The following is a 25560-nucleotide window of genomic DNA, read 5'->3' as shown; positions in this document are numbered from 1 at the left end:
TTATGATTGTGCTGTTTAGTCAAAAATCCATACAATGTAGGAAAAAGTTCAACATAATATGATTTTTTTAAACTTTTTTTCTAAATTTAAAATTTAATAATTATCTTTTTCTTTTTCTTTTTATAGAAACAATTTGATAATTGCCAGTTAGTTCAACCGATAAAATCTCTAATGATTGAATAAGAGATCTGAAGTTCAATTCTCACTTACATCAAAAACCGATTGGTATCTTGGTTTGATGATATATGTTGTAACTCTCTTAAAAAAAGAATTATATATTCTAATATTATACATTTATTATAATTGTGTTGGACGTCATAGGTTGAAACTTTCTTATTTAAAAAAAAAATTTTTTTTCTTAAAAAAAAATTATATATTTTAGTATTATACATTTATTATAATTATGTTGGACTTGGACCTGCTAGTATATGGAACTATATGGTCTACTATTTCCAAAAAAAAAAAAAATGATGTATTAAGATTCTAATAAAGGTTTTAAATATAGAATGAAATTTAAATTCAACATTAGAATATCTAATATCTATAAGGCCTCAAAATATTATAGGATTAATTAAAATTCAAATGACTTCTATTGATGGTAGATTTAAATAAGAATCATTTGCCATAATTTTTTCACAAGAATTAAGGTGGCAAGTTAATAATTTTTAATAATAAAGTCATGTTACTCCGTGAGTCTAGATAAGAATTAGTAGGTTTCAATTAGTTTAATTGGTAAAGTTCTAATAATTAAATAAGAAATTTGAGGTTCAATTTCTGTTTACACCAAAAATTGATTGTTGTCTTGATTTGATTATCAAGAGTGAAAACTATACGTTGAAACTCTCAAAAAAAAAAAAAAAACATTAATAACATATCATCTCAACCAACCAAATTTATTACCAAAAATATTAAGCATTACTATAAAGTATAAACCAATAAACCATCGAATTCCCATTAACCAAAAAAAAAAAAAAAAAAATCAAGTGAGGGAGGTGGGGACAGCGCGTGGGCATGACAGGCTTTTGCTTTTTACTGTTTCACCAGCAACTTTTTACAGAGTGAGCATGATGAGGTAAAACCCATAAAAGAAAAAAAGCAAGAAAAAAAAAAAAGAGACATTGTCCTCAAGTTGTTGGAGAGGAGACAGAGAGGTCAGAGACAGAGACGAGAAGGCCTTTGCTTTGCTTTTCTTTTCCTTTTGAAAAAGCAAAGTTAAGAAACAACCCCTTTTAGATTCTTCTGCTGCTTCTTCAACTTGTCCTACTACTACTACAACCTTATTATCTCTTTACTCTCTCTCTCTCACATATATACTTACTTATCTGACTGCTTGGAGAATCTTTGTTAGCAATGGACCAGCATTAACATATATTTCTATGTTCTTGTGAAACATTGTTTTATTTATAATCTTGGTAAGTGTTATTTCTTTTTTCTTTGATTGCATTGTGTTTATTTTTTCCTTTGTTCATCTGGGTTTTCAGCATTTGTTTAGTACATAAAACTTTGAAGCATTTGGGGTGTCAAAGTGGGGTTTTTGAATCTGTGCTTAACTTCTTTTTATGATTTTCTGTTTACTCTTGTTTGTTTTTTGTTTGTTTTTCTCTCTCTGTTTTCACTTTTTAGTGCTGGGTTGTTGTTCTTTTGAATAAATTTATGTTATGCTTTATCAAAGAATTATGATAATAACTCTGGTTTCTTCTTCTTCTTCTTCTCCTCCTCCTCCTTTTTTTATTTCATTTTTTCCTACTGATGAAATTTTTGTAGATGGATTAAAAATTTGTTGTGTGGAGAAACTTGTAATTTTGGTGAAATGTAGTTGAGAAAATGAAATTTGATAGTTGCATGCATGAGTAAGAAGTAAGAATTTGTTGAGGGTACCAAATTCTCTTTCTTGTTAGTATTTCACATTCATGCTGATATCACTTCAATTAATGCTTTTACCATTGTTTTGTTATTTCTTTTTATTGGGTGAACATCTAATGGTTTTAATTTGATTTCTTATAAATTTTAATTGGGGTGTAATTATAAGCTTTTTTAAAAAAAAAAAAAAAGTATATTTGTGGTTCCTTTGTTTATATTAGGATGTGATTTTGAGCTCTAGGATTTTCTTGTTACCAAGAAGCTCCAAGGTCAGTGTTTTTCTTTTCATTTTCTTCTTAATTTTTTTTTAATATAAAATTTAAGATTATTAGTGATTTTGAAGTTTTGAACGGGTGATTTTTCTGATGAATTTTCTAATCTAATGAACATTCTAGTTCTAAAAGTAATATATATCGTGATTTAGAATTTTGTAATTTCCAAAAAAAATAAAAAAATAAAATTTTTTTACTGGTAACAGTTTAATTGAAATTTTATTTGGTTCCAACCCCCATCATGAATACCAGTTAGTTCACTGCATCACGATGTTCTTTTTCACTAATTTATCTCCAAGTTGAGTGAGCTTCCTTATTCAATTATCAATATGACCTTCTTCTTAGTTATCTAGTTCTCTTTCTGTTCAATTCCTTGGTTTCTTATAGCCTTTGTTCTTTTCCATATTAGCATGATGTGATATTCTTTCTTGTTTTGTATGCAAACGAAATAGATGCACTAGCACCAGTAACAGTACGGTTTGGTCTGCCATTCTCCCTATGATGTACATAATTACAATAATGGGTCTTAGGCAAACTGATGATGCAACACATAAAGGGTAGAACAGTAAGGTTATAATAATCATAAAAAATGGAAAGAGCTTAGATCATGAATTTGGCCTTCACTTGAATGGAAAGTATTATTGCTAGAGTCATTCCTTATTTGTGAAGTTAAATCCCTTAAATCACGATTCTGGCTTTCACTTGGATGGAAAGTATTGCTGCCATTTGAATCATTCCTTTGTTGTAAGACCAAATCTCTTGAATCATGCATGCATTGGTCCGTTACTAGTATGTAAGCATTGGTCATTCAAAATCAACCAATCATGACTCATTCAAAAAAAAAAAGAAAAAAAGGAGAGACCATGTGTGATGAATTAATGTCTGATTCAAATTTTCATGTTTAGAAAAAATGGGCATTTGCATAACTTTTGTGGTTAAATTTTGGTGCAGAATGTAATGTTGTCATTCACAATTTAACATGTATGTGTGTGTGAATGTGCTCTTACTTTAGATTAAGAGCATTTGATGATTCCAAATTTAATTGACAGTCTGACATATGATATTGTTGTTTATTTTGCTCTGATGAACAGAGAATCTAAACTGAAACAATGACGAAGATCAGTCCTGAGTTTGAAGAGGAGATGCAGACAGAAGAAGTCCTTCAGGTTTCAGTTGATGTGAGCTTTGCTTCTAATCATTTTCCAAAGTATAAATTAGGAGCTGACAATCAAATTTTGGAAGAGCCGAAAGAGGACAACCATGGTCCATCCTTGAAGGAGGTTGTTGAACAGGAAACTGTCAGTCTGTCAGAGCAGCATAAGCGTCTCTCAGTTCGTGACCTTGCAAGTAAATTTGACAAAAACTTGTCTGCTGCTGCTAAGTTGTCTGATGAGGTTCCCAAACTTTGCCACTTGACTATGGGTTTTATTGTAATCTTAAGCTTCTTTCCACACACATATGCACATTAAATAATAATCAGTCTGACATTCAACATAGCTTGTTTCCAACTTCTTGTGATTAGCTACTCAATTTGCCCCATTCAGCTCCATATCGGACCTTTCCTGAGTTAAGGCAAAGGCCGGCTTTCTTTCATCCTTCCTTTTTTTTTTCGGCATGTTAAACTATCAAGCATCTGTTCTAGTTTATGTATTTGTTCATTTAGCTTTCTATTTCTCTTGTGGAATATCAACTTCTGATAATGCAAGATGAATAATCAATTGCAATTATATTCTTGAACTGTATTTTGTTTTGCTTTGTGCATGTGTGTTGTTTTTTTCCTCAGTCTCACAACTCAAGCCTAGTTTATATCTTTGTCCATTTGTTCTCTTTTCCCCTGGTGTGGAAGAGTATGAACTTCTGATAATACTAAATAAATTGCAATGGGTTTTAATGAAATTCAGGCAAAGCTTAGGGAGGTGGCTTCTTTGGAGGGACATGTTCTTTTGAAGAAGCTTAGAGATGCATTAGAGTCTCTAAGAGGCCGTTTGGCAGGACGAAACAAGGAGGATGTGGAGAAAGCTATCTCTATGGTTAGTTCATACTTTTTCCTCTGTTTGTTTTACTTATTAAGAAAAGAACTTTTTCTTACTCAGATTGGTGCTTTGTGTGATTTGTCCTGGAGGTTCAACTTGGATATAATTGATAAATTTTTCTGGTTCAATCTGTTTGTGTGTTTTTGAATGATGTATATGGTAGATATATATGGGGCTTGCCCTTCCATTTTGTTTGATTGATATATTAATTGTCTCTTCATTATTAAAATTCTAGCAAGCAATACATAGTGGTGGTTCCATTTGGAAGGGTTGAGCTAGATACTTTTTGGACCTTTGACATTTTAATGTAAAGGGACTACTCTGAAGGCTCAAACCTATGGGATTGAGATCCTCTAGAGTTCCTAGAGTAAATTCGTCTTAGAATTCTTAAAATCTCAACCATATAGTGCTTGCTCTTATGCATATTCGCAATAACGTTGATTAAGTAGACTAAAAGTGTGTGTGTTTCTAAATTCCTAAATTATACATTATATTCGTGCTTTTTCAGTCATTCTTACTGACACATGACAGTTCAAGTGGAACAAGTACTTATTCGGTCACTTTAACTAATGTGTGTGAAATGAGAATATTGTGTTTATTTGAGGGTCAGCATAGTGCTCAAATAACCAGACTCCTTGATGCAGGCATGGAAGATTCATTTGCTATTACTTTGCACCTTCATTGATTCCAAGATTTATTTTGTGGCTCACATGCTACATCATATTAGGTCGAGTCTTATATGGTTTTGAAAGTAAGTCATTAGGAGTCTAGGATTCAAACAATTTTCAATATGATTGCATAATATAAGGATTTAAAATCAAGGGATTTAAAGAACAATTGCTAGTATATATTGCATGATATAAATTTAACAACAAAAGATTATTTGAGCTTTGGTAATTTGACTTTAATAATAAAAACTAGCGATGTTATAAATTTGACATGATATTTTACATCTAATCATTTCAAATTCTCATATTAAGAAAGCTCAAATCCTTTTATAAATTTCATCAAAAGTAAAAAAATTATTTTTTTGTACTTTATTCATTTCATTTAAAATAAAAATTGAAATACCAACCCCTCTTTTTAAATACTTCTATCCAAATGAATCATATGAGGAAAGTGTTTTTTTGGTAATTGAGTTGAGCCTAGAACTTTGTAGGAGTTTCTAAGTGTCTTGGGTTTATTTTCTTCAAGTGCAAGTTTGTTTTCATCTGGATTTTATTAATTTTAGCTTAGCAGTCAAATTAGAAGTTATAATCCTAGTAAAAGAAACATAGTTCTTGTATATATGTGTGTGTGTGATCAACGTACTCAAATAATAGGAATGTTGATAATGGAATTATGAGTGTTTCGTGTTTTTGAAGGCTTTGGTGCCTATAATGTTTTCTCTCCATTTCTTTTTCTTTTCTGCTTTGTTGCCCCTGTTAATGTTTTGTAATTGTTCACACAGCCCCTAAACAGTCGCAAAATTGTGCACCTCAAAATCATAACTTTTCCTATCTTAAAGCCACCACAAGCGTATGTAGATTCCCTGAATCTGTCCTATGTCACACCTCCCAACCCCAAAAAAAAACTCTCTTTTCTTCTCTCTCTCTCTCTCTCTCTCCCTCCCCCCCCCCCCCCCCCTCTTCTAATGACATGCTCCTGAGTGCCTTTGGCACATGAGGATGTAATCCTCAATTATTGTGTATGCTATAATTAAAATCTGGTATTGTCTTCAACTGTAGTCTCATTGTGCAGGTGGAAGCTTTAGCAGTTAAGTTGACTCAGAAAGAAGGAGAATTGATTCAAGAGAAGTTTGAAGTAAAAAAGCTAGCAAGCTACCTCAAACAGGTTAATTAATGACGTTCCATATATGCATATAGAATAATAGTTATTACAGCTCCATCCTTTTTCGTAACCTATGTTTCTACTGCGATTCATCTTATTGAATTTAGAGCCTATAAGGATAATAATTACTGATTGGTTAGTGTCTTATATTCATATGATATTACACTCAGACTTGTTGGTTGGTGCATGTGGACTTGGATATAACTTGAGCACGTTGCGTCGATAGTCAACCCATGCCCAATGGTCTGAGAAAACCAATTTTGCTTAGGTCCAAATTTGATTTTCTATTTGCTGAAGCCATCTTAGATTATGATTTTCTATTTGCTGAAGCCATCTTTATGACATAATATCAAATTTTAATATGTAAAGTTCTTATTCAATTTTTTTTGTTCATCTATCTTTTGTGTTCCTTTAATAGTATGCTATTGTTAGCTTCTACAAATGATTCCTTTTCCATCTAGCTTTTTCCATTGGCAAGAAAGGAATTGAATACTTCAGGGATTGACTTTAACAACCATCATCCTTTTACTTTACTAAGTTATTATAACTGTTATTCATGGAACAGTTTTTCGCAGATGCACACTTTTAATATAGCTTTTCTTATTCATTTTTATTTTCTTTTATGTATATGATATTTTATATTTGTCCTTGAATTCAGTTCATTCCTTCTTCTACAGGCTTCTGAAGATGCAAAAAAGTTAGTTAATCAAGAGAAATCTTTTGCTTGTGCTGAAATTGAGAGTGCAAGGTCCGTAGTGCAGAGAATTGGAGAGGCCCTTGAAGAACAAGAAAGAAACTCCCAGGCTTCTAAAAAGCAGGTTTGAATGGGTCGTTTTAAACTTATATGTATCTTCAATTTTGCTTACCTTTTATGTATTCTAAATTTCTAATAATGAAAGGGACATTGGTGACAAATCAACAACGTGTTGTTTAGATTTGATGAGGATAATTTTGTTTTGTATTTTCTTTTCCATACCATCAGGATGTGGAGGAACTAATAGAGGAGGTTCAAGAGGCAAGAAGAATAAAATTGTTGCATCAGCCAAGCAAGGTGCAATACTTTTTCTACTAAGCTATGTTTTTGCGTGCACGCACGCTTGCACACACATATAGTCAAATATCATGGTTCAACTTCTTAATTTATACACTTAGTTGATAGCAAGTCTACTTAAGGAGTGAAACAATAAACTTTTCAAGAGTTTGTGCAATGTTCTTCATAAGATATTGTGCTAAAGGGTAGAAGTGGTTTTGTTTTGAAATAAAACATTTGCATGCTCATCTCAATTATGTACTAGTCTGCAGACCTTCTCTCTCTCTCTCTCTCTCTCTTCTAACAATTGAGAGACACTGGATTTGGTTTTGGCTGATGCTCACAATTAGGGTCAGATTTTGTCATAGTAACGCACAATTGGATGAAAACATTTGCACAAACACTGACATTAGTGAATTTTTCATTCATTAATATATTTGATTAAGTTAGAATTATTTAATAGTTTATATATTTCGTTATCATAATTGTATTATAACTTAGTTACTTTATATTAATAGTATAAACCTACTCTTTTTCTTCCAGAGTTTGTAGGTTTGCCTTCAAAAAATTGTGGCTACTTCCAGGCTAATGTCAGTGCTTGTGCAAATGCTTATTTATTTATTTTAAAAAATTTATTTTCTGCATTTTGCTCCCCTCAATATCTACCATTTATTATGATTTTACACTAAATAGGTAATAACGATGTATGCTGTTAACTGAAATTTTTTTACACATTCCTTAGCAATAATTTTATTCTATACATATTTCATTATTGTTGACATAATAAGGATATGCCTTACTCTGCATAATTTCTGAAATTTTTTAGTTACTCATCTGTGGTTCACTTATGTAGTTTGAGATAGATTTTACCTTTTCAAATTATGAAGAAATGCGTTATGTTTGCAGGTGGTTGACATGGAATATGAGCTTCGTGCACTAAGGGCTCAAGTTTGGGAGAAATCTGTATTTTCGGTTAAGCTTCAAAAAGAGGTTTGTTAACTATCTTGTTTTTACTTTTCACAAATTTTATTTGATATTTTTTCCTAGCCTTAACTAAGAGAGTTTATGTTTGGCTATATCACTGACTTGGTTAATATATCCAAACACCTCTTTTGCTTCTTGAAGCTGAAATGAAGGTGAATAGTATTTGTTCAAATTGAGTTATTTTCAGATTTATCTGAATTTTTTTTTCAAAAATAAATTCCTAAACCTTCAGTTCATGACATGGTTCTGTACTGCTTTGCTAATGTCTTGTCTAATTGTTCTAACAAACTTATGATCAACAAGAGTAATGGACCCAACTTCAACTGGTTACATTGAACTTGGTCTGATAATGACTAATTTTTTTTTGCTTTGGGAAACTGTACACCAGAGGAGAAAATGATAATAAAATTTACAAAATAGTGTCACCTAGCTTAGTGCTAACATTACATACATCAAACACTGACATGTAACTAATGGGTTCAGGTCCTCCCTACCAGCTTTTCTCACCCTAAGTTTAGTTACATGTTGGCCAATTATATATTTTAGGTATTATTGAGTTGGAGTATATGAGTGAGACCTCTGTCATTATGTATATAAAACTTCTTTTCTTAATTATTGGGAAGGAAAATTATGCTAGCTGTATATTTTTCTAGCTGTGTAGTTCCAGACTATGTTTTGACATCTGATTAATTTTGTCAATCTGAGTGCAATTATGACTACATTTGACATCTGATCTCTTTTTTCAATTGTTTAATCATAATATATTATTTAATAATTAGGAATGCAAGAAAATTTTTTCAAGATAGTTTTATGAAAGATCTCATATCCTTTCCATTTCCAGTTGGCAATACGCAAGAGGGATGAGGAGAACAAATTCCGTTTATATGTCTTAGAAGGTTCTGAAAATTTAGGTTCATATCTAAAACTAAAGCCTTGCTCAGACAAGGCTCCACAACTTCCAAATTGTTCAATTCAGTGGTACCGCCTGTCATCTGAAGGCACCTGGAGGGAAATTATTTCAGGTATTTATGCAATAATTTTTCTCCAACTTGTGATTGACCTCATGTGCTCAATGTGAATTTTTCTCAGTAGAATCAGTTCATATGATTAAACATTTGACATATTTAGCATTGTGGTACATCCTTACCTGTCTGTAAATTATTCCTGCTTTAGTTATCTGTATGATTATAATGTAGTGCATGTTGTTCCTTTTGACATTCACTTTATAGTGGCTTGAGTTAAGGTTTAATGAAAAAACCAATTTGTCTAAAATTGTGGGTTTGGACCTTCTCACCCTCGTTATAAAATGAAAGAAAAAAAAAAAAAAAAAATTCTTTCACCGGTAGTACCCCATTACCATTTTCAGCATTAAAAAAATAATCCAAAGTGTTAACAGATCTAGGATTTCCTTGTCCCTTTAAGGAGGAAGATTTCATTTGCACAGCTGCTAATACGATCCTATAATTAAAAGCCATCTATTATGGAATGTCTTATCCAATTCTTCTCATTTGAAAACTCAAACTAGGCTATATATGTATCATATTATAATATCACACCAATGTTTCTAGCATCCAGCTAGTAAGTTATGCTACTAATTTTCTAAATATCTATTGGAGCTCATAACACCATTTATTATTTTGTAGATGTTATTCTAATGTTTATTCATAACTCGTAAAGTTGACTGTTTACCATAAAAGAACACAATATTTTATGATATGAGCTCATCCCCCTTAATTACCTGTAACCATTTAAATGAAAGAGTAGAACTTTTTCTAGTGAACCAAATCTTGTGAAATAATCAATCTCAATATGATACCATGGCATAATGGGCCAATTATACGAGTTAAAGGTGAATTTTATGAGAAAATGTTTATCAAATGTCTCCATTGGTGGAACATTTGCCCCAAATACTTAGATTATTAATAAGTGAGCCAAAAATGTATAACAAACATACACTAACACTGCTTCTCATGTGCAAACCCACCAAATAACCCTGAACTATAATGGGCCATGCAAATGTAGAATTGAAGAAATTACCAGAAATAGGGGTAAAAATTAAAATTCACTTAATTTGATCACGAGGTAAAGAAACAAACAAAATAAAGTGCAAAAACCAAATGACACAGCATGCTAGTTGCAACTTCTAACTGGTAAAGTTTAGTTTCAGTTAATTGGGTATTTGGGTTCCACAAATTTGATTTGTTCTATAGATTGTATATTTGTTGGTTTACATCTTTCTGTCTTAAGTGGTTCATCTTTCCACTTCATCAGGTGCCAACAAATCCATCTATGCTCCAGAACCCTTTGATGTTGGACGAATCTTACAAGCTGAAATTGTTTCAAATGGCCAAAAATTGACAGTCACAACTTCTGGTCCCATTGATCCAGGTTGGTTTTGATCATAAATCTTCATGTAATTTCTGCAAATATTTTTACTTATTTCTGGTATTAATTTTGTAACCTGGATCAAATTGTCTGATTAGGGGCTCTTATAGGTTTTGGCTTGGTACATCCTATTTGATGCTTAGAGATGTTGAGAAAAATGAGGCTAACTAAAATTTCCTTTAACAGCTGCAGGACTTGGAAGTTATGTAGAGACGCTTTTACGAAAATCTAACACTGAATTCAATGTATGTTGTCCTACTCTTTTTAGTTACTTCTAGTGCCTTATATGTGATGATTCTTATTGAGCTAATAATGAGTATTTATTGTTTACTACAAAAACAAAATATGCCAAAAAATCTAAAACAATGGTGTCTTGTTCAATTACTTTCTAATTGATTTGTCCACTACACACCTTTAATCCTTTTTATGCTTATGATTTGTATGCTAGTGATTGAGCCAATGGTAATATTCTGATCTCTATGTTTCATGTCATGCATGTGTGTTCATTTCTTTAAAGACAGTTTTTTAAGATGGAGATTTGAAGACTCTCTCTCTCTCTCTCTCTCTCTTCCCCATCAGAAATTGCTCCAAAAGAAAGGGGAGTTTCTTTGACAGTACTATATATTTTGGGGCCAATCATGGTCCCAACAGGTGGTTTTCACTCCCTTATTTGGAGTGTTATCTCCACATAGATATAAAAAATCAGATTTGATTAGGGATACTCTATTCCCATTTGTGATATTAATTGGCAAGGGGAAATTATTGTCTCTGTGTAGTTAAGTTATTTAGAATGCTGAGTTCTGCTCCAGGACCATAACTGATGCAAAGTAGATCTTGGCTCAAAGACTGTCACGTATATAATGTGACATCTCTATTGTTATTTGCTTGGAATTATGTGGTTCTGTAACACCTTTTGGATGATCAAAACTTGAACATAAACTGTACAGAAATTTGTCCATGAATTCTTCAGAGTACATTGTTTTAGTTCTAATTAATTCATGAAAATGTGGACAAAGAGAACCATGGTATCGCAGCTAGGACTGGTCTGCACAATTTAGTTCTTATCAAGTTTTGACATTTGTTGTTTTATAGGTAGTTATTTCCCAGATGAATGGACAAGATCACGCATCACACTCTGTTCATGTATTTCATGTGGGAAAGATGAGAATAAAGCTCAGTAGAGGATGGATTACAAAGGCTAGAGAAAATTATTCCTCGTCAATGCAGGTAATCTTTATAGCTGGCAATTATTTTTGTCTTCACTGGATTTTCTAGTCCTTATAGCTGGCTAGAGAAATGATCTACTATTAACGGTCTTTCCTTTAAGACTGAGATTTTCCATTGAAACTTTTTACCATTATTTCTTTCCATTGTAATTTGTATGAAGTATTCTCGCGTAGAGGAATATCTTAAACTAATTCTTTCCTGACCTCTAGCTATGTGGAGGTAGAGGTGATATTAATAATTCAGCCAAGGCATTGTTTTGGCAAGCAAGGAAGGGCCTCTCGTATGTATTAACATTTGAATCAGAGCGAGACAGAAATGCAGCTGTTATGCTTGCCAGGAAATATGCTTTTGATTGCAATGTATGTATCTTTTTCCTTTTTGCGTTTTACTAATGTCTACTTTCATAATTGGTGTTGTCAACTATTTCTTACATGTGAAAGTGAAACTTAGTAGGACATGAGAAATTTAAGCCCCCACTGAGAGCCCACAGAAAGATTGGCTGAAGTTTATGCCCCACCCCCTTTCACCCCAAAAGTTCTACCCAAAAGATGTGCTTCTAGCTTAGGTTATCATATCTTGTGAATTTTTACAGATTTTAATCACCATGATCAATCAAGTGCTTAGCCCTATATATTTTGCGTTTCTGTATGCATCACCAAATTCAAAAAAGGGCTCAGTGGAAATTATTTGCCAGTGTCCTGCTATGTTTTTTTTCTTCATATGGAGTTTGAAATGGGAAAACCTTTAATGATGACAGGTCATGCTTGCTGGACCGGATGATCAAGTATAGAAGTTAACATTACTGACTGAGTTTTTTTTATATGCAAGTACAATCAGATTTTCACTGTGTGAGAGTAAGATGTGTGCATTTGTCTTGTCAGAAGATCCATCTTTGTTATAGTAATTGGGCTTGCACTAATAGGGTTGAATCATTTTAGGCATGGTTTTTTGTTTGCCTAATCATTTGTTGTAACCAATTTACCATTTCAATATTAATGGTTTCATTTGTGCGTTGTGGCTGATTTGCATATATTGGCAGTTGTGTATATGTTGGCACATTTGCACCATGAGATGGCAATTTCTTTTGAAGAATAACTGTTTAGGTGTCTGACAGCCCCTAATCAATTCGTTTTTGTTTTTTGTTTTATTTTTAATTTTTTACCTTCTCGTTTTTATTTGGCAACAGTAATTAATTTTTTAATTAGATGAATATTGGACATATATTGAGAAAATGACTTTTATTTGATTTGTAGATTAATAGAAAGTCAACTACATTATTTGATTTTTCAAAAGAAAAAATGCAAATAATTCAGAAGCCAATGTTGATAAGGCGGCATTGCGAACTCCTGATGTTGATATCCCAAATTTGAAAATTCTCAAAACAATTTTTTTAAAATTTAAATTGAAATTACTGAACTTGATATTAGTTCGTTGAAGTGTGATCTAGAATTGCATCTACAAATATGGGATTACCATGTTAATCAATGTGATAAATCAATGAATTTTTTTGGGAAAAATGCCTCATACCTCCTGAACTTTCGATTACTTGTGAAGACATCCCTTGGACCTTTAAATTAGTCAATTTACTATATAAACTATTCACAATTGCCAAATCAATACATTAGTTACCTTGGGGTCAGATAAGGTTTAGAGAGAGAGAGAAAGCCCATTAAACTAGACCAGTCATTTGTCTCACCGGAGCTGGAGTTTGTTTCCCACCCCGTCCAACTCCCATGCAAGTCAATTAGGCCAGAGTAGAAAACTCACAACATGCAAGTCAATTAGGCCAGAGTAGAAAACTCACAACACAAAATGCAAAATCAAATCAATATCAACACAAAACACACCCATTTGCATAATCAAATCAGCCATCTGCATATTCAAAACAACATCAACTAAATAGTAGAAACCTAATAAAAAGTGAAAAAAATTAAAAGGAAAGAAAACCATAATAGAGGTAATGATTGAAGCAAACATAGATCTAACGTAATATTTGAAATTCCAAATAAAATACAAAAAAATCAAACACCAAATCCCTAATCGACATAAATGTCTCCTTTAGAGCTTACAACCAATTAAACCCAAGTCTTGCCACCAAAAAAAAAGGAAAAAGAAAAAAAGAAATGCTCAATTGCAAATGCTAGAATCATTGAAAGCATCCAATGCTAGAATCATTGAAAGCATCCAAGGAGGCCAATGAGCTTGCTGGAAAGCCTTGCTCAAACTTGGCACCAAGTATCTTAGACTACCTTCTGATCTCATCATTGTTTACCATATCAACTGGGTACTTCTCTAAGACCATGGCCCTCACCTTAAGATGATTCACCACTAACATGGCATTATAGTATTGGTCACCCCTAATGGGCCATGCCAAGAGTGGGACCCACACACAATTGCTCTACAGTAGAGTTCAAACCACAATGAGATACAAATCCACCTGTTGATGGATGACTCAGTATCAACAACTGTGGTGCCCATCCGTGTCTTATCAAACCCTTCTTCCCTACTTTCCCATCCAACTCATTATTAGGAAAATAATTAGATCTTTTTTGGATGACCCATATTATCAAACCCTTCTTTAATTGAACTTGTTTTTCATAAAAACAACTAAACAAAGCTGGTATTTGAGGTGAGTTGAGTTGAGTGTACTAAAATTTGGTTTGGTTCAATGGGCTTTAACTCTGGTGAGACAACAAATGGCTGGTTTCTCTCTCTCTAAACCTGACCCTAAGGTTTCTCTCTCCTCAACCATCCGATTCATGGATTAGATTTGTTTTTTTGAAGTCAACATGAGTCTTACATGACTGTTCTGTTAGTATTCTAATGAGAAACTAACTAATGTATTGATTTGGCAACTATGAATAGTTTATGAAGTAAATTAGCCAATATAAAAGTTCAGGGGTATCTTGGCCAGTAGTTGAAAGTTTAGAAGATGTTAGGGCATTTTTTCCAATTTTTTCGATTCATACTTTGCCATTGTCTCAAGTTCAAATCTTGGTTCCCTTCTTAAGAGGGGATCCTAAAGCATTGAATGACTGTGGTGCTAAGGGAATGGTAACTATTGTTGTCAACTGCGGTGATTGGGATGGTCTTTGGACAAAATTGACATACAAATCTCTTTACATAAATAAAACCCCCTCTTTCTAACAAAATAAAAAATAAATTAAAATAATTGTTGAATCAACTTTTTAATTGTTTAGTTGGCATTTTAATTGACATAGCCTTGTGTGATTGAACCAACTTATACATAATTTTAGGATTTGCACATTAAGAGATTGCATATGATATGCTCCCATTCAGATGATTTTCAGCCCATGTAATTGGTCGGAAAATATTGGGTTTTGGAGGGTATTCTAAATTGTAAGGGAAGTCTCCCATTCAGATGGAACCTAGTAGTTGCAAGAAATAAAATTAAGGAGTAATAGGATTTTTGTATTTAAGTAGCCATCTACTTTCCTTTTTTATTGCCGAAAGTACAATGAGTAGTTGTTCTCTTGAAGGTTAGGCCCGTTTGGTTATAGAGTTCAAAAATTATTGTTTAAAAAGATGTGAAAATTGTAGTTTAAAAAGTGTTATTGAAATATATGTTTTTAGTGTTTATAAAACAAAAAAATGTGTTTGGTATCATGGTTTAAATAACATGTTTCAGTGTTCAAAAACATAAAATATATGTTTGGTATGTGTGTGTTAGATGGTAAAAAAAAGCTGAATAAAGTACAAAATAAATATTTTTTAAATCAGCAAAGTACAAAAAAAATATAAAATATTGTTTAAAAGCTGCCGGTACTGTTCACTGTGGGTGAAAAAGCTGACCGGTACTGTTCAACATAATTACGAAAATGCCACTCAGCAATGGTTTTTATTGTTCAAAATCAGTCCCAAGCATGTTTCAAAAACTATTGTTTGAAACATATGTTTTGAGCAATATTTTTTAAACAATACTTTTTGAAATCAATGACCAAACATATTTTTTTTGTTTTTGAACAATATTGTTTAGTGTTTAAACACTAAACAATATGTTTTGAAATCAATGACCAAACACCCTAAGTACCCTTCTTTACAACAATGTTCTTAATTCTTATTTATAGCCTTTTGCATGCGGTTGATTTTAAAATATTTACTAAATCAAGTGGAATATCATTGGATCACTTTGGTGGCACTAAGGGTTGAAGTTTTACTGTTTAGCAAAAAATAAAAAAAGAGTTGAAGTTTTACTGCTAAAATTTATATAATACAAAGCTGAAATTGGTACGTGTTCACAGCAAAGTCCACCTAGCACATGCAGTAAAATCCAGCTATCAATTGTCTAAATTTCCAACACCTAGTTGCTTTTTCTAGAGAAACATATAACGAACACAAGTTAAATTATTAGACACCTAATTAGAGTATTCAACAAATATATATATATTAGACACCCAATTGATAGTCTTGTGGGTCCTAGGATGTCTCTTATGAGATTAAAATTCTAAAAAAATTTTAGAATAATTTTATCATGGAGTTTCTAAAATTTTATTCATTCATATTGAAATAAGGGGATTTGATTTTGACACTTCATCAATATTTAAACAAATATCGACAATCACCATTTTGGTATTTATTTAATCCAATCCACTTATTTTAGAAATGGATGGATAAGATTTTAGATATTTCATAGTGGAGTTACTCCAAAAACTTTAGAAGATCTAATCTTCTCATGTGTTTAATGTTTGTATAAAAATTCTTTCCAATATCATCCTTTTTGAGGACTCACAGAAATACCTTGGAGGTTAAAGCTTGCTTACATTCTTCTTGTGCTATAATGAATAAGAAGTCATCCTAAAACTTGAATGAAATTTTGTTGTTATTATTAATCTTTTAAGTAAGTTTCGATATATAAAATTTTATACTATTTTTCACAACTGGTAAGTTGGCATTTTGTTATTATTCGATAATAAAAGTGATGTCAATAATGTTCCTATATGAAAGTGGTACACTAATCATAATTTGTCACCTCCACACAAATTATGAAAATTGTTATGTATATATAACATTGTTATAATTTTTGTTAGGGTTGTTTTGATGTCTAAAATGTTTTTATTTATTTATTTATAATAATTTAATTATTAGAACAATTGGGAGAAGGGGAGTTGATGTTTATTCTCTTAAACTCTCACATTTTTAGCATAGGTAAGATATGATCTTAAATTTTTTACGAGATGATAATAAATTTTATTATATGTTCGTTTGTAAATGTTTATAAAGTAATATTTTTTTTTAAGTCCAATTTATTTTAATAATTGGGGTTTTAAACATTATACCTATTTTTTTTGTCTAAAAGTTGTATGTAAACAAGTTGAAAAATAAATAAACTTATTAATAGACCATAATGAAAATGCACTAATTTTTTTTAAATGCTCTAAACTTATTTATACCATTGGCCAACAATTTTTCTACAAATTAAATGGTCTGGTTTTTTATTAAAATATTCAACCCAATGACTCAATCCCTTTTCAAACCCATCCTAAGTTTTGACCCACCAATCCTCTTGAATAAAATAGTATTTTGCCCTTTTTTTTTTTTTTTTTTTTTTTTGATAAGAGTATTTTGCCCATTTGGCTAAGCATGAATAGACCAATTTCACATGCCTATGTTCTATTAATAGGAAAAATAATATTCACATTGAATTGGCAATGCCAGCGAAGCTCACCCCACCAACCCTGTCAAAATGTTATAACACCACTATACTATCCTTTTCCAAACCTGCCACATAACCCTACAAGATTAAATACCGCTCCACCAATCCACGTGTCTCCATTTGACACTAATTGCACATAATTTTTTATACCACCCCGTCTCCCAAAGACGCACGCCTTATTTTAACCCTAACACGCCAACGGTAAAATAAAGAAAAGCGATGAGCCTCCAACGGCTAGAAATTCCATACCCCATCTACAGCCGTTGGATTAAAAACAGATCGAACGGTCATAATTCAAAAATAAATTCGACCGTTGGGCATAGCTCTCCTCCACTTTACAATACAAAAAGGCAACCGTTTCATTCATTCGAGGTTCTTCTCATTCTGTACTCGTCAGAGAGAGAAAAGTGACCCAGAAAGAAGATCGTAGAGAGAGAGAGAGAGAGACACACACACACACACACATAATTTCTCAAGCACTTTGAAATGGCTTCAAGACCCATTGTTCCACAACAACCCAGAGGTATTCCTTTGCTCTCTTTCTCTTTTTCTTGAAGATTGGTAATGATTTTTCTTATGTGAATATGAGACTCTTTTTGGGTTTTCGATTAAAGGTTTGTCTTTTGATTAGTAGTATAGTTCATTTTTGTTTGATACCCATTTGTTAATTCGAACTCTTATGGGGAAAATAGTACGGATTTGATTATTCTCGGTGGGTTTCTTTCTATCTAAAAGTATTTTCTTTATTTATCCGTTTTGATTTTGATTTTTTTTTTTTTTTGGGGAGTTGGCTAATCTTTGATTTGATTTTTAAATATTTATTCATCTTTCTTTGTTTTTCTTTCGCCTTTTTATTCAGATTTATCTGGGTTCACTGAGTTTTATTCCCAATTGTTGATCTTGATCCAAAGGGAACGTTTTTCATTTTTTAATGGTTGTTTGTTAAAATTTTTGTTTGGCTGCTGAGAAACCTGACAGGAATTAAAAAAAAAAAAAAAAAAATTAACTCAGGAACAAATTAAAAGACTGATGGGTCTCTTTCCTCTACTCCTATCACCAATTAAAAGACTGATGGGTCTCTTTCCTCTACTCCTATCACCAATCTTTTGCTATCTGATATAACCAAATTGCTTTCCAGGTTGAAAGTTATGTTCTTTCTTATTGAAATTTCCTTTCAATTTTTATAGGAGAGGCAGGAGTTGGAGGGGCTAAGCAACAACCGAAGAAGAATGTTGCAGGCGAAGCAAGAAACCGTAGAGCACTTGGAGATATTGGGAATTTGGCAACAGTTAGAGGAATTGAGGGCAAGCCTAATCGTCCAATCACAAGGTTTCTCTCGCTCTTCATCTCTCTTAATTTAATATTGCTGTTGTTTTTCTTTTCTTCTTGTTGAATTTTTCTGTTGCCCTTTTCAGGAGTTTCTGCGCCCAATTACTTGCAAATGCACAAGCTGCAGCAGCTGCTGAAAACAACAAGGTCCCATTCCCATTCATCGTTTCTTTCTTCGTTTTCTTTTTTGGAAATTGAGAGAATATCTGATTTCGAATATTGTGTCTGTCTGAATTTGCAGAAACAGGTTTGTGTGAATGTGGATGCGGGTAAAAAAGCTGGTGGGGCACCTAAGCCGCCTCAAAAGAAAGCCACCGTTAAACCAAAGCCAGTGGAAGTGATTGATGTAAGCCCGGATACACAGGAGGATGATGCTAAGCCTAAGCAAGAGAATAATCCTGTCATCAAGAAAAAGGATGGAGAAGCAAGATCTGGAAAGAAAGCACATGCTTTTTCTTCAGTCCTCACTGCCCGCAGTAAGGTGAAATTTCAATTCCTCTTTCTATTTTGTTGTTTGACTGTTCTTCAAATTTGGGGTACTAAAAAAATCTGATCCTATTTTGTTAGGCTGCTTGTGGTCTGACTAACAAACCGAAGGAGAAGATTATTGATATTGATGCAGAAGATGCTGGTAATGACTTGGCTGCTGTGGAATACATTGAGGACATTTACAAGTTCTATAAACTAGTTGAGGTATATATAAATTATATACATATTTTCCCATTTAATTAAATTCATTCTATGTCTCTCAATTTGGTTTGATTGTACGTAACCTCTAATATATTATGTATGTAATGCAGAATGAGAATCGCCCTCATGACTATATCGACTCGCAGCCTGAGATTAATGAAAGTATGAGAGCAATATTGGTGGATTGGCTGATAGATGTGCATAGAAAGTTTGAACTTTCGCCAGAAACTCTTTATCTGACCATCAATATAGTTGACCGGTTCCTCGCAATTAAGATTGTGTCAAGGAGGGAATTGCAGTTGGTGGGCATCAGTGCCATGCTCATGGCCTCTAAGTATGAAGAAATCTGGCCCCCTGAGGTAATAATGGATTTCATTACTCATAAGATGTGCATATAAATTGTCAAGCTTGACTGTAAATTGATACTTGTGTTTTGTGCAGGTCAATGACTTTGTACACCTTTCAGATAGAGCTTACACTCATGAACAGGTTCTGACTATGGAGAAAACTATTCTTGGCAAGCTAGAATGGACCTTGACTGTGCCTACACCATATGTTTTCCTTGCCCGTTTCATCAAGGCATCCATTCCTGATAAAGAAGTTAGTACTCTTTTCTAATTCTAGCACATGCTTCTGAATTTTGTGTGAACCTAAAAAGTTTGTTTCTTTGTTTTCTTATATTTTGCTAAAAAATGTTATTGTTTCAATTGTATGTATAGTTGGAAAGCATGGTCTATTTTCTTGCTGAGTTGGGTATCATGCATTATACCATAATGTATTGCCCCTCGATGATTGCTGCCTCGGCAGTCTATGCGGCTCGTTGCACTCTAAAGAAGACTCCTTGGAACGAGACCCTTAAACTTTACACTGGCTTCTCTGAACCACAATTGATGTAAGTTAAATTTGCCTATGCCTTACTTATTTTTGCTTTGTCCCTTCTAGTTTGTGTGCTCATGATTTATATATGGCTTTCCATTTTGTTTCTAAAACCAGGGATTGTGCTAAACAACTAGTGAGCTTCCATGCGATGGCTGGGAAAAGCAAGCTTCAAGCTGTGTATAGGAAGTACTCAAATCCGGAAAGAGGAGCTGTTTCGTTGCTTCCACCTGCTGCTCTTTTGCTGTAAACAGAACATTGTTTCATCAATCACATTGCTTTATGTGAGATGTCGCACCATTCACTTTGCAAAATTGTATTGGATTCTTAGATTCTCTCATTGTAAAGGCCCAAAGAAAGATTCATTCGTTTATGACTTTCAAGTTACTAGAGTTTATTGATTGTTAGCTGAACTGGATAATTGGAAATGAAAGAAACAAAATTGTTTTCCTCTAAAATGTATGGTCTCCACTGATCAAAAAAATCCAATTAGTCCTTAATTAAATGAACTGTTTTTAACCCCATCTCAAACGCTAGATGAAAATCTCTTTCTCAATTGATTGTTAGCTGAACTGGATAATTGGAAATGAAAGAAACAAAATTGTTTTCCTCTAAAATGTATGGTCTCCACTGATCAAAAAAATCCAATTAGTCCTTAATTAAATGAACTGTTTTTAACCCCATCTCAAACGCTAGATGAAAATCTCTCTTTCTCAATTCCTGAGTTTTGATATCCTAATCGAAATCTCTAACGCTAGATGAAAATTCCTGAGTTTTTGATATCCTAATCGAAACCAACGTCGTCCTGTGCAATTTTTTTTGCTTATGTTATCTGATTCACGGGAGGCAGAGTTAATCATACATTGCAGAGATCTCTTGTATTTAAAATTTGGAATTTCATAATTTTGACGAGAGTACATCGGTGACTTCTTACATGTTAATTTTTCTTTCTTGATTGGACCTTTTTTTTGGTCAGTTTTTTAAAAACCAGAGATTTGGGAACTGTGCTGGTTAATGTTGCACTAATAGGTCCCATTTGATAAAAAAATTGAAAAAAAAAAAAGCAACTGCACCCCACAACTTATTTTAATATTTTTTTTAGCTGAACATATGTTTCAATTCCACCATGCTGCAGGATATATCTTAGGTAGTATTCCAGCTGTACTCTCTTTATGTGGTCCAATGGAACCAGGATGCCCAATCAGTAGTTGGTAAGACAAATGGGCTCAATAAAGAAGATGGAGGTAGCCCAATGAAGCCCAAAAGCACGCTTATCTATCCCAAAAAAAAAAGAAAAAAGAGGCAAATGGAAGAAAATAGCTCGTGAAAGAGGAAGGCCCAGGATATGTGAATAAGGCAGTCCAAGACCTAGAGAGTGGAATACACAAACAGGTAATATGGAAGCCCTTTTGAAGACTGAAGGTAAGGCTCAGAAACGTATGTGTGAGGAAGGTACCCATGGAGATACAATCTCAATTGATGAAATGGCGGTGGTTGTTAAGCAGCACCGCCAAGAGTAATGATCGCCCTAGGATGGAACTGCTAAGGGCTTGGGAACCTTCGAACAGTTAGAGTGTTGTGTCAATTTGTGCAATGATGGGATCCCAAAATTGTTTTCTTATTGGAAACAAAGTTGAAGTTGAAAGCAATGAAGAAAGAAAAGGAAAAAGTTGGTTTCTCAAATGGTTTGATTGTCCCTAGTTCAGGTAGAAGTGGTGGGTTAATTTTGATGTGGAACAGAGATATAACAGTGGAGGTACAAGGCTATTCTGGTAGCCATATTGATGCGATTGTAACTGACTAAATGGCGTATTATTGGATTCTATGGGCAGCCTATGACCCATTGGAGGAAGGAATCATGGGACCTTCTCAGAGCCTTGAATAGGCAGTATCAGCTCCCTTGGCTATGCTTTGGGGACTTTAATGAAATCCTATCAGTAGAACAAAAGTGGGGAGGAGCCCGAAGACCCTAAAGGTAAATGGAAGATTTTAGAGATGCCATTCACCATTGCAAATTCAGAGACCTTGGGTACTGTGGTCCTGACTACATATGGTGCAATATGCAAGAGAGGAAAACAGAGTGTACCTAAGGTTAGACCGAGCTCTCGTAACCCCTGAATGGACTAATCACTACAAGGATATGAGAGTGCACCACCTGGTAGATTCTACTTCCGACTATTGTGCTTTCCTGGTGGCTGATTCTATAGCTATGCAACATCCTAGAAAGCGAAGATTTTACTTTGAAGCCATGTGGACGAGAAGGGAAGAGTGCAGAGAAATTATCAAAGCAGCCTGGGGTGAAGGTACGGGCCTAAAAACTCTGAATGATATAGTTGCAAGACTGAAGAACTATGCTGATGATATATCAAGGTGGAACAAAGCTGTTTTTAGTCAAGTCCCAAAGAAAATTCAGAGCAAAAAAAATGCCCTCAATAATTTGGTGCTCAGAGATAGAGATGGGAGCTTGGGCAGTGAGATCAATGACCTTATGGACAGTAAGGAAATTATGTGGCATCAGCGATCTAAGGTGCAATGGATGGGCTTGGGGGACCGAAATACAAAAAATTTCCATTCAAAAGCCTCTCAAAGAAAAAAGAAGAACAATATTTCTAGAATTATGGATGGGAATGGAAACTGGTGTGATTCTAATGAAGGCGTTGCAAATGTGGCTGTTTCTTATTTCACAAAGCTCTATACTACCTCCCACCTAAGTCGCATAACAGAAGTCACTAATGCAATTCTGACTAGAGTATCTGAGGAGATGAACCAAGACCTTATCAAAGAGTTCACTAAGGAGGAAGATCAAAAAGTTCACTATAGAGGAAGTTGAAAAAGCCTTAAAGCAAATGCACCTGACAAAATCGCCAGGACCCGATGGTATGTTTGCCCTTTTTTCCCAAAGGTATTGGGATGTGGATGGTAGTGATGTTACTCGAATGGTATTAAATGTTTTAAATTCTAATATGTCTATGCTTGAAATCAACAAAACATATATCACCTTGTCCTAAAAAATAACAGTCCTACCAAAATGTCAAAGTTTAGGCCAATAAGCCTAAGCAATGTGGTCTATAAGCTCATCTTAAAGGTCTTGGCCAATCGCCTCAAGGTGATTCTTCCTCAAATCATAACAGAAAATTAGAGTGCCTTTTTATCTAAGAGATTAATAATAGATAATGTACTAGTTGCTTATGAACTCATGCACTATTTGGAACATAAAAGAGATGGGAAGGATTGTTATATGGTAGTAAAATTAGATATGAGCAAGGCCTATGACATAGTAGAATGTGGCTTCATTGAACAAGTTATGGAAAAAATGGGTTTCCATGAAAAGTGGATAAATCTTATCATGCATTGTATTACCACAGTCTCTTATTCTATTATTATCAATGGTGTTGCACATGATAGCGTTATTCCAACTAGGGGTCTTCGTCAAGGCGATCCCTTATCATCCTATCTCTTCTTACTATGTGCAGATGGCTTCTTCTCTCTCATAAATGAAGTTGCCAGGAACCATATGATCAATGAGATGTCCATTTGCAGAGGCTGCCCCATGGTCACATATCTCTTCTTCGCTGATGATAGCATTTTATTTTGCAAGGCCAAAAACCAAGAAGGTTAAAAACTGGTTGAAATCCTTAATCTATATGAAGTTGCATCGAGACAAAAGATTAATGCGGACAAGTCTTTTGTTTTCTTTAGTCTTAATACTCCAGAAGAAAAAAAGAATGAGGTTCTAAGTATCATAGGGCCCATGCAGGACTCTCGACACAATAAATATCTTGATTTCCCATCCATTATTGGTCGATCTAAAATTGAAGTATATGCCGAGGTTAAAGAAAGAGTTGGGAAAAAAATTATCCGAGTGGAAGGAAAATATGCTGTCAATTGGGGAAAAGAGGTGCTTATTAAGGCAGTTGCTCAGATGATCCCAACCTACACCATGAGCTGCTTCCAACTCCTTAAGGGCTTGTGTGAAGAAATTGAGGGGATGATGAGAAGATTTTGGTGGGGACAATGAAGGGAGGAATCGAAGATTGCTTGAGTCAGCTTGAAGAAAATGTGCAAATCAAAGCTTAAGGGTGGTATGGGTTTTCGAAACCTCCAAGCCTTCAATTTGGCTATGATGGCTAAACAAGGCTAGAGATAGGGGTGTGCAGTCAACCTGCCATCCCACCAAAACCAACCCAACCTATCGGGCTGGGTCGGTTTTTAAGGCTTGGTGGGTTGGGTTGGATTACAAAATTTTTTTGATAGTGGGTCGGGTTTGGTTTTGGTCATAAAATTTCAAACCCGCCAAACCTAACCCAACCCAACCTGACCTACCCATATATTTAATATATATATTTAAAATATATTATATAATTAATAATTTTTTTTAAATAACTAGCTCTTCCTATTCTATATAAAAGTCAATTAGTTCACACAAACCCTAGTAAATTACTATTGTTATTTAGTCATTAGTGTTGTTTGCTTTTAAGGAGTTACATTGATACTAATCTTTGAGTTTTTTTAATATATTTATATTTACATTTTTTTCTATTCAATTTAATAATAATAATAATAATAATAAATTTGTCCAACCCATGGGTTCAACCCGACCCATGTGGGTTGGGTTGGACTTATGTGATGGGTTGAATTTTTTTTGACCCACCATGGTGGGTTGGGTCAAAAAATCCTCTTAACTCGACCCATACACACCCCTAGCTAGAGATTGCTGATGAATCCACACTCCTTAGTAGCTCAAATTTATAGGGCTAGATACAATCCCCATGGAGATGTCCTCAAGGCCAATCTTGGATCCAGTCCTTCCTACACTTCGAGGAGCATAATGAGTGGACTTGAGGTAATTAAAAGAGGAACCCGATGGAGAATTGGGAATGGAAGATTGATCCATATTTGGGAAAATAAATGGTTGCCCACCCCCACAACATACAAAGTTATCTCCCCTCCTTTCACTTTTGATGATTTTCCAGTAGTCTTAGCACTCATAGACAGTGATACTAGAAGATGGAAAGCAAATTTGATCAGGTCGTTGTTCCTCCCTTTTGAAGCATCCACGATCCTCAATATTCTACTTAGTTATAACCTTCCAGAGGATAAACTTATTTGGGTAGGCAATACAAGAGGAGTATTTACTGTGAAAAGCGCATATTATATAGCTCTTAAAGTGGTAGAATCTACTGAGGAGGGAGAAAGTTCTTCGGGAGACTGTAGAACTCCACTATGGAAGTGAATGTGGCACCTAACCATACTAGTGAAGATGCGTATTTTTTCTTGGAGGACATGTATGAATGAATTACCAACAATGCTAAACCTACAAAGAACAGGAGTGAATTGTTGTGAAACATGCCCCAGTTGTGGTAGGAAAGC

The 25560-nt window shown here is 33.8% G+C and overlaps 2 protein-coding genes across 3 annotated transcripts; both read left to right on the top strand.

Moving 5' to 3' along the window:
- Positions 1-1128: 1128 nt before the first annotated feature.
- Positions 1129-12651, top strand: LOC126693299 (stomatal closure-related actin-binding protein 3-like). Of its 2 annotated transcripts, XM_050389224.1 has the most exons (14): positions 1129-1412; positions 2082-2129; positions 3224-3526; positions 4034-4162; positions 5906-5998; positions 6673-6813; positions 6978-7046; positions 7932-8015; positions 8851-9031; positions 10281-10397; positions 10581-10639; positions 11487-11621; positions 11831-11980; positions 12379-12651. In XM_050389224.1, the coding sequence occupies exons 3-14, from the start codon at positions 3242-3244 to the stop codon at positions 12409-12411; spliced, it is 1476 nt and encodes a 491-aa protein (XP_050245181.1). In that variant the 5' UTR covers positions 1129-1412; positions 2082-2129; positions 3224-3241; the 3' UTR covers positions 12412-12651. The 2 variants fall into 2 exon arrangements, with proteins under 2 accessions (XP_050245181.1, XP_050245180.1); XM_050389223.1 differs by lacking the exon at positions 2082-2129.
- A 4993-nt stretch (positions 12652-17644) lies between these two features.
- LOC126693298 (G2/mitotic-specific cyclin S13-7-like) lies at positions 17645-20648 on the top strand. The gene is made up of 9 exons (XM_050389222.1): positions 17645-17818; positions 18483-18624; positions 18711-18771; positions 18866-19105; positions 19192-19317; positions 19425-19673; positions 19756-19914; positions 20034-20206; positions 20308-20648. The coding sequence occupies exons 1-9, from the start codon at positions 17782-17784 to the stop codon at positions 20438-20440; spliced, it is 1320 nt and encodes a 439-aa protein (XP_050245179.1). The 5' UTR covers positions 17645-17781; the 3' UTR covers positions 20441-20648.
- Positions 20649-25560: the final 4912 nt, after the last annotated feature.

This window comes from Quercus robur, chromosome 7 (assembly GCF_932294415.1).
Source record: "Quercus robur chromosome 7, dhQueRobu3.1, whole genome shotgun sequence".
NCBI lineage: Eukaryota > Viridiplantae > Streptophyta > Magnoliopsida > Fagales > Fagaceae > Quercus > Quercus robur.
Note: the sequence above shows the minus strand (reverse complement) of the source record. Positions and strands in the feature narration are given on the sequence as shown.

Excerpts from the sequence above, each read along its gene's own strand:
- LOC126693299 (XM_050389223.1), top strand. The coding sequence starts at position 3,242 with ATGACGAAGATCAGTCCTGAGTTTGAAGAGGAGATGCAGACAGAAGAA. Across the intron at positions 4,163-5,905 it reads TGGAGAAAGCTATCTCTATG|GTGGAAGCTTTAGCAGTTAA; the intron begins GTTAGTTCATAC and ends CTCATTGTGCAG. Across the intron at positions 9,032-10,280 it reads CTGGAGGGAAATTATTTCAG|GTGCCAACAAATCCATCTAT; the intron begins GTATTTATGCAA and ends CCACTTCATCAG.
- LOC126693298 (XM_050389222.1), top strand. The coding sequence starts at position 17,782 with ATGGCTTCAAGACCCATTGTTCCACAACAACCCAGAG. Across the intron at positions 18,772-18,865 it reads CAGCTGCTGAAAACAACAAG|AAACAGGTTTGTGTGAATGT; the intron begins GTCCCATTCCCA and ends CTGAATTTGCAG. Across the intron at positions 20,207-20,307 it reads TTCTCTGAACCACAATTGAT|GGATTGTGCTAAACAACTAG; the intron begins GTAAGTTAAATT and ends TTCTAAAACCAG.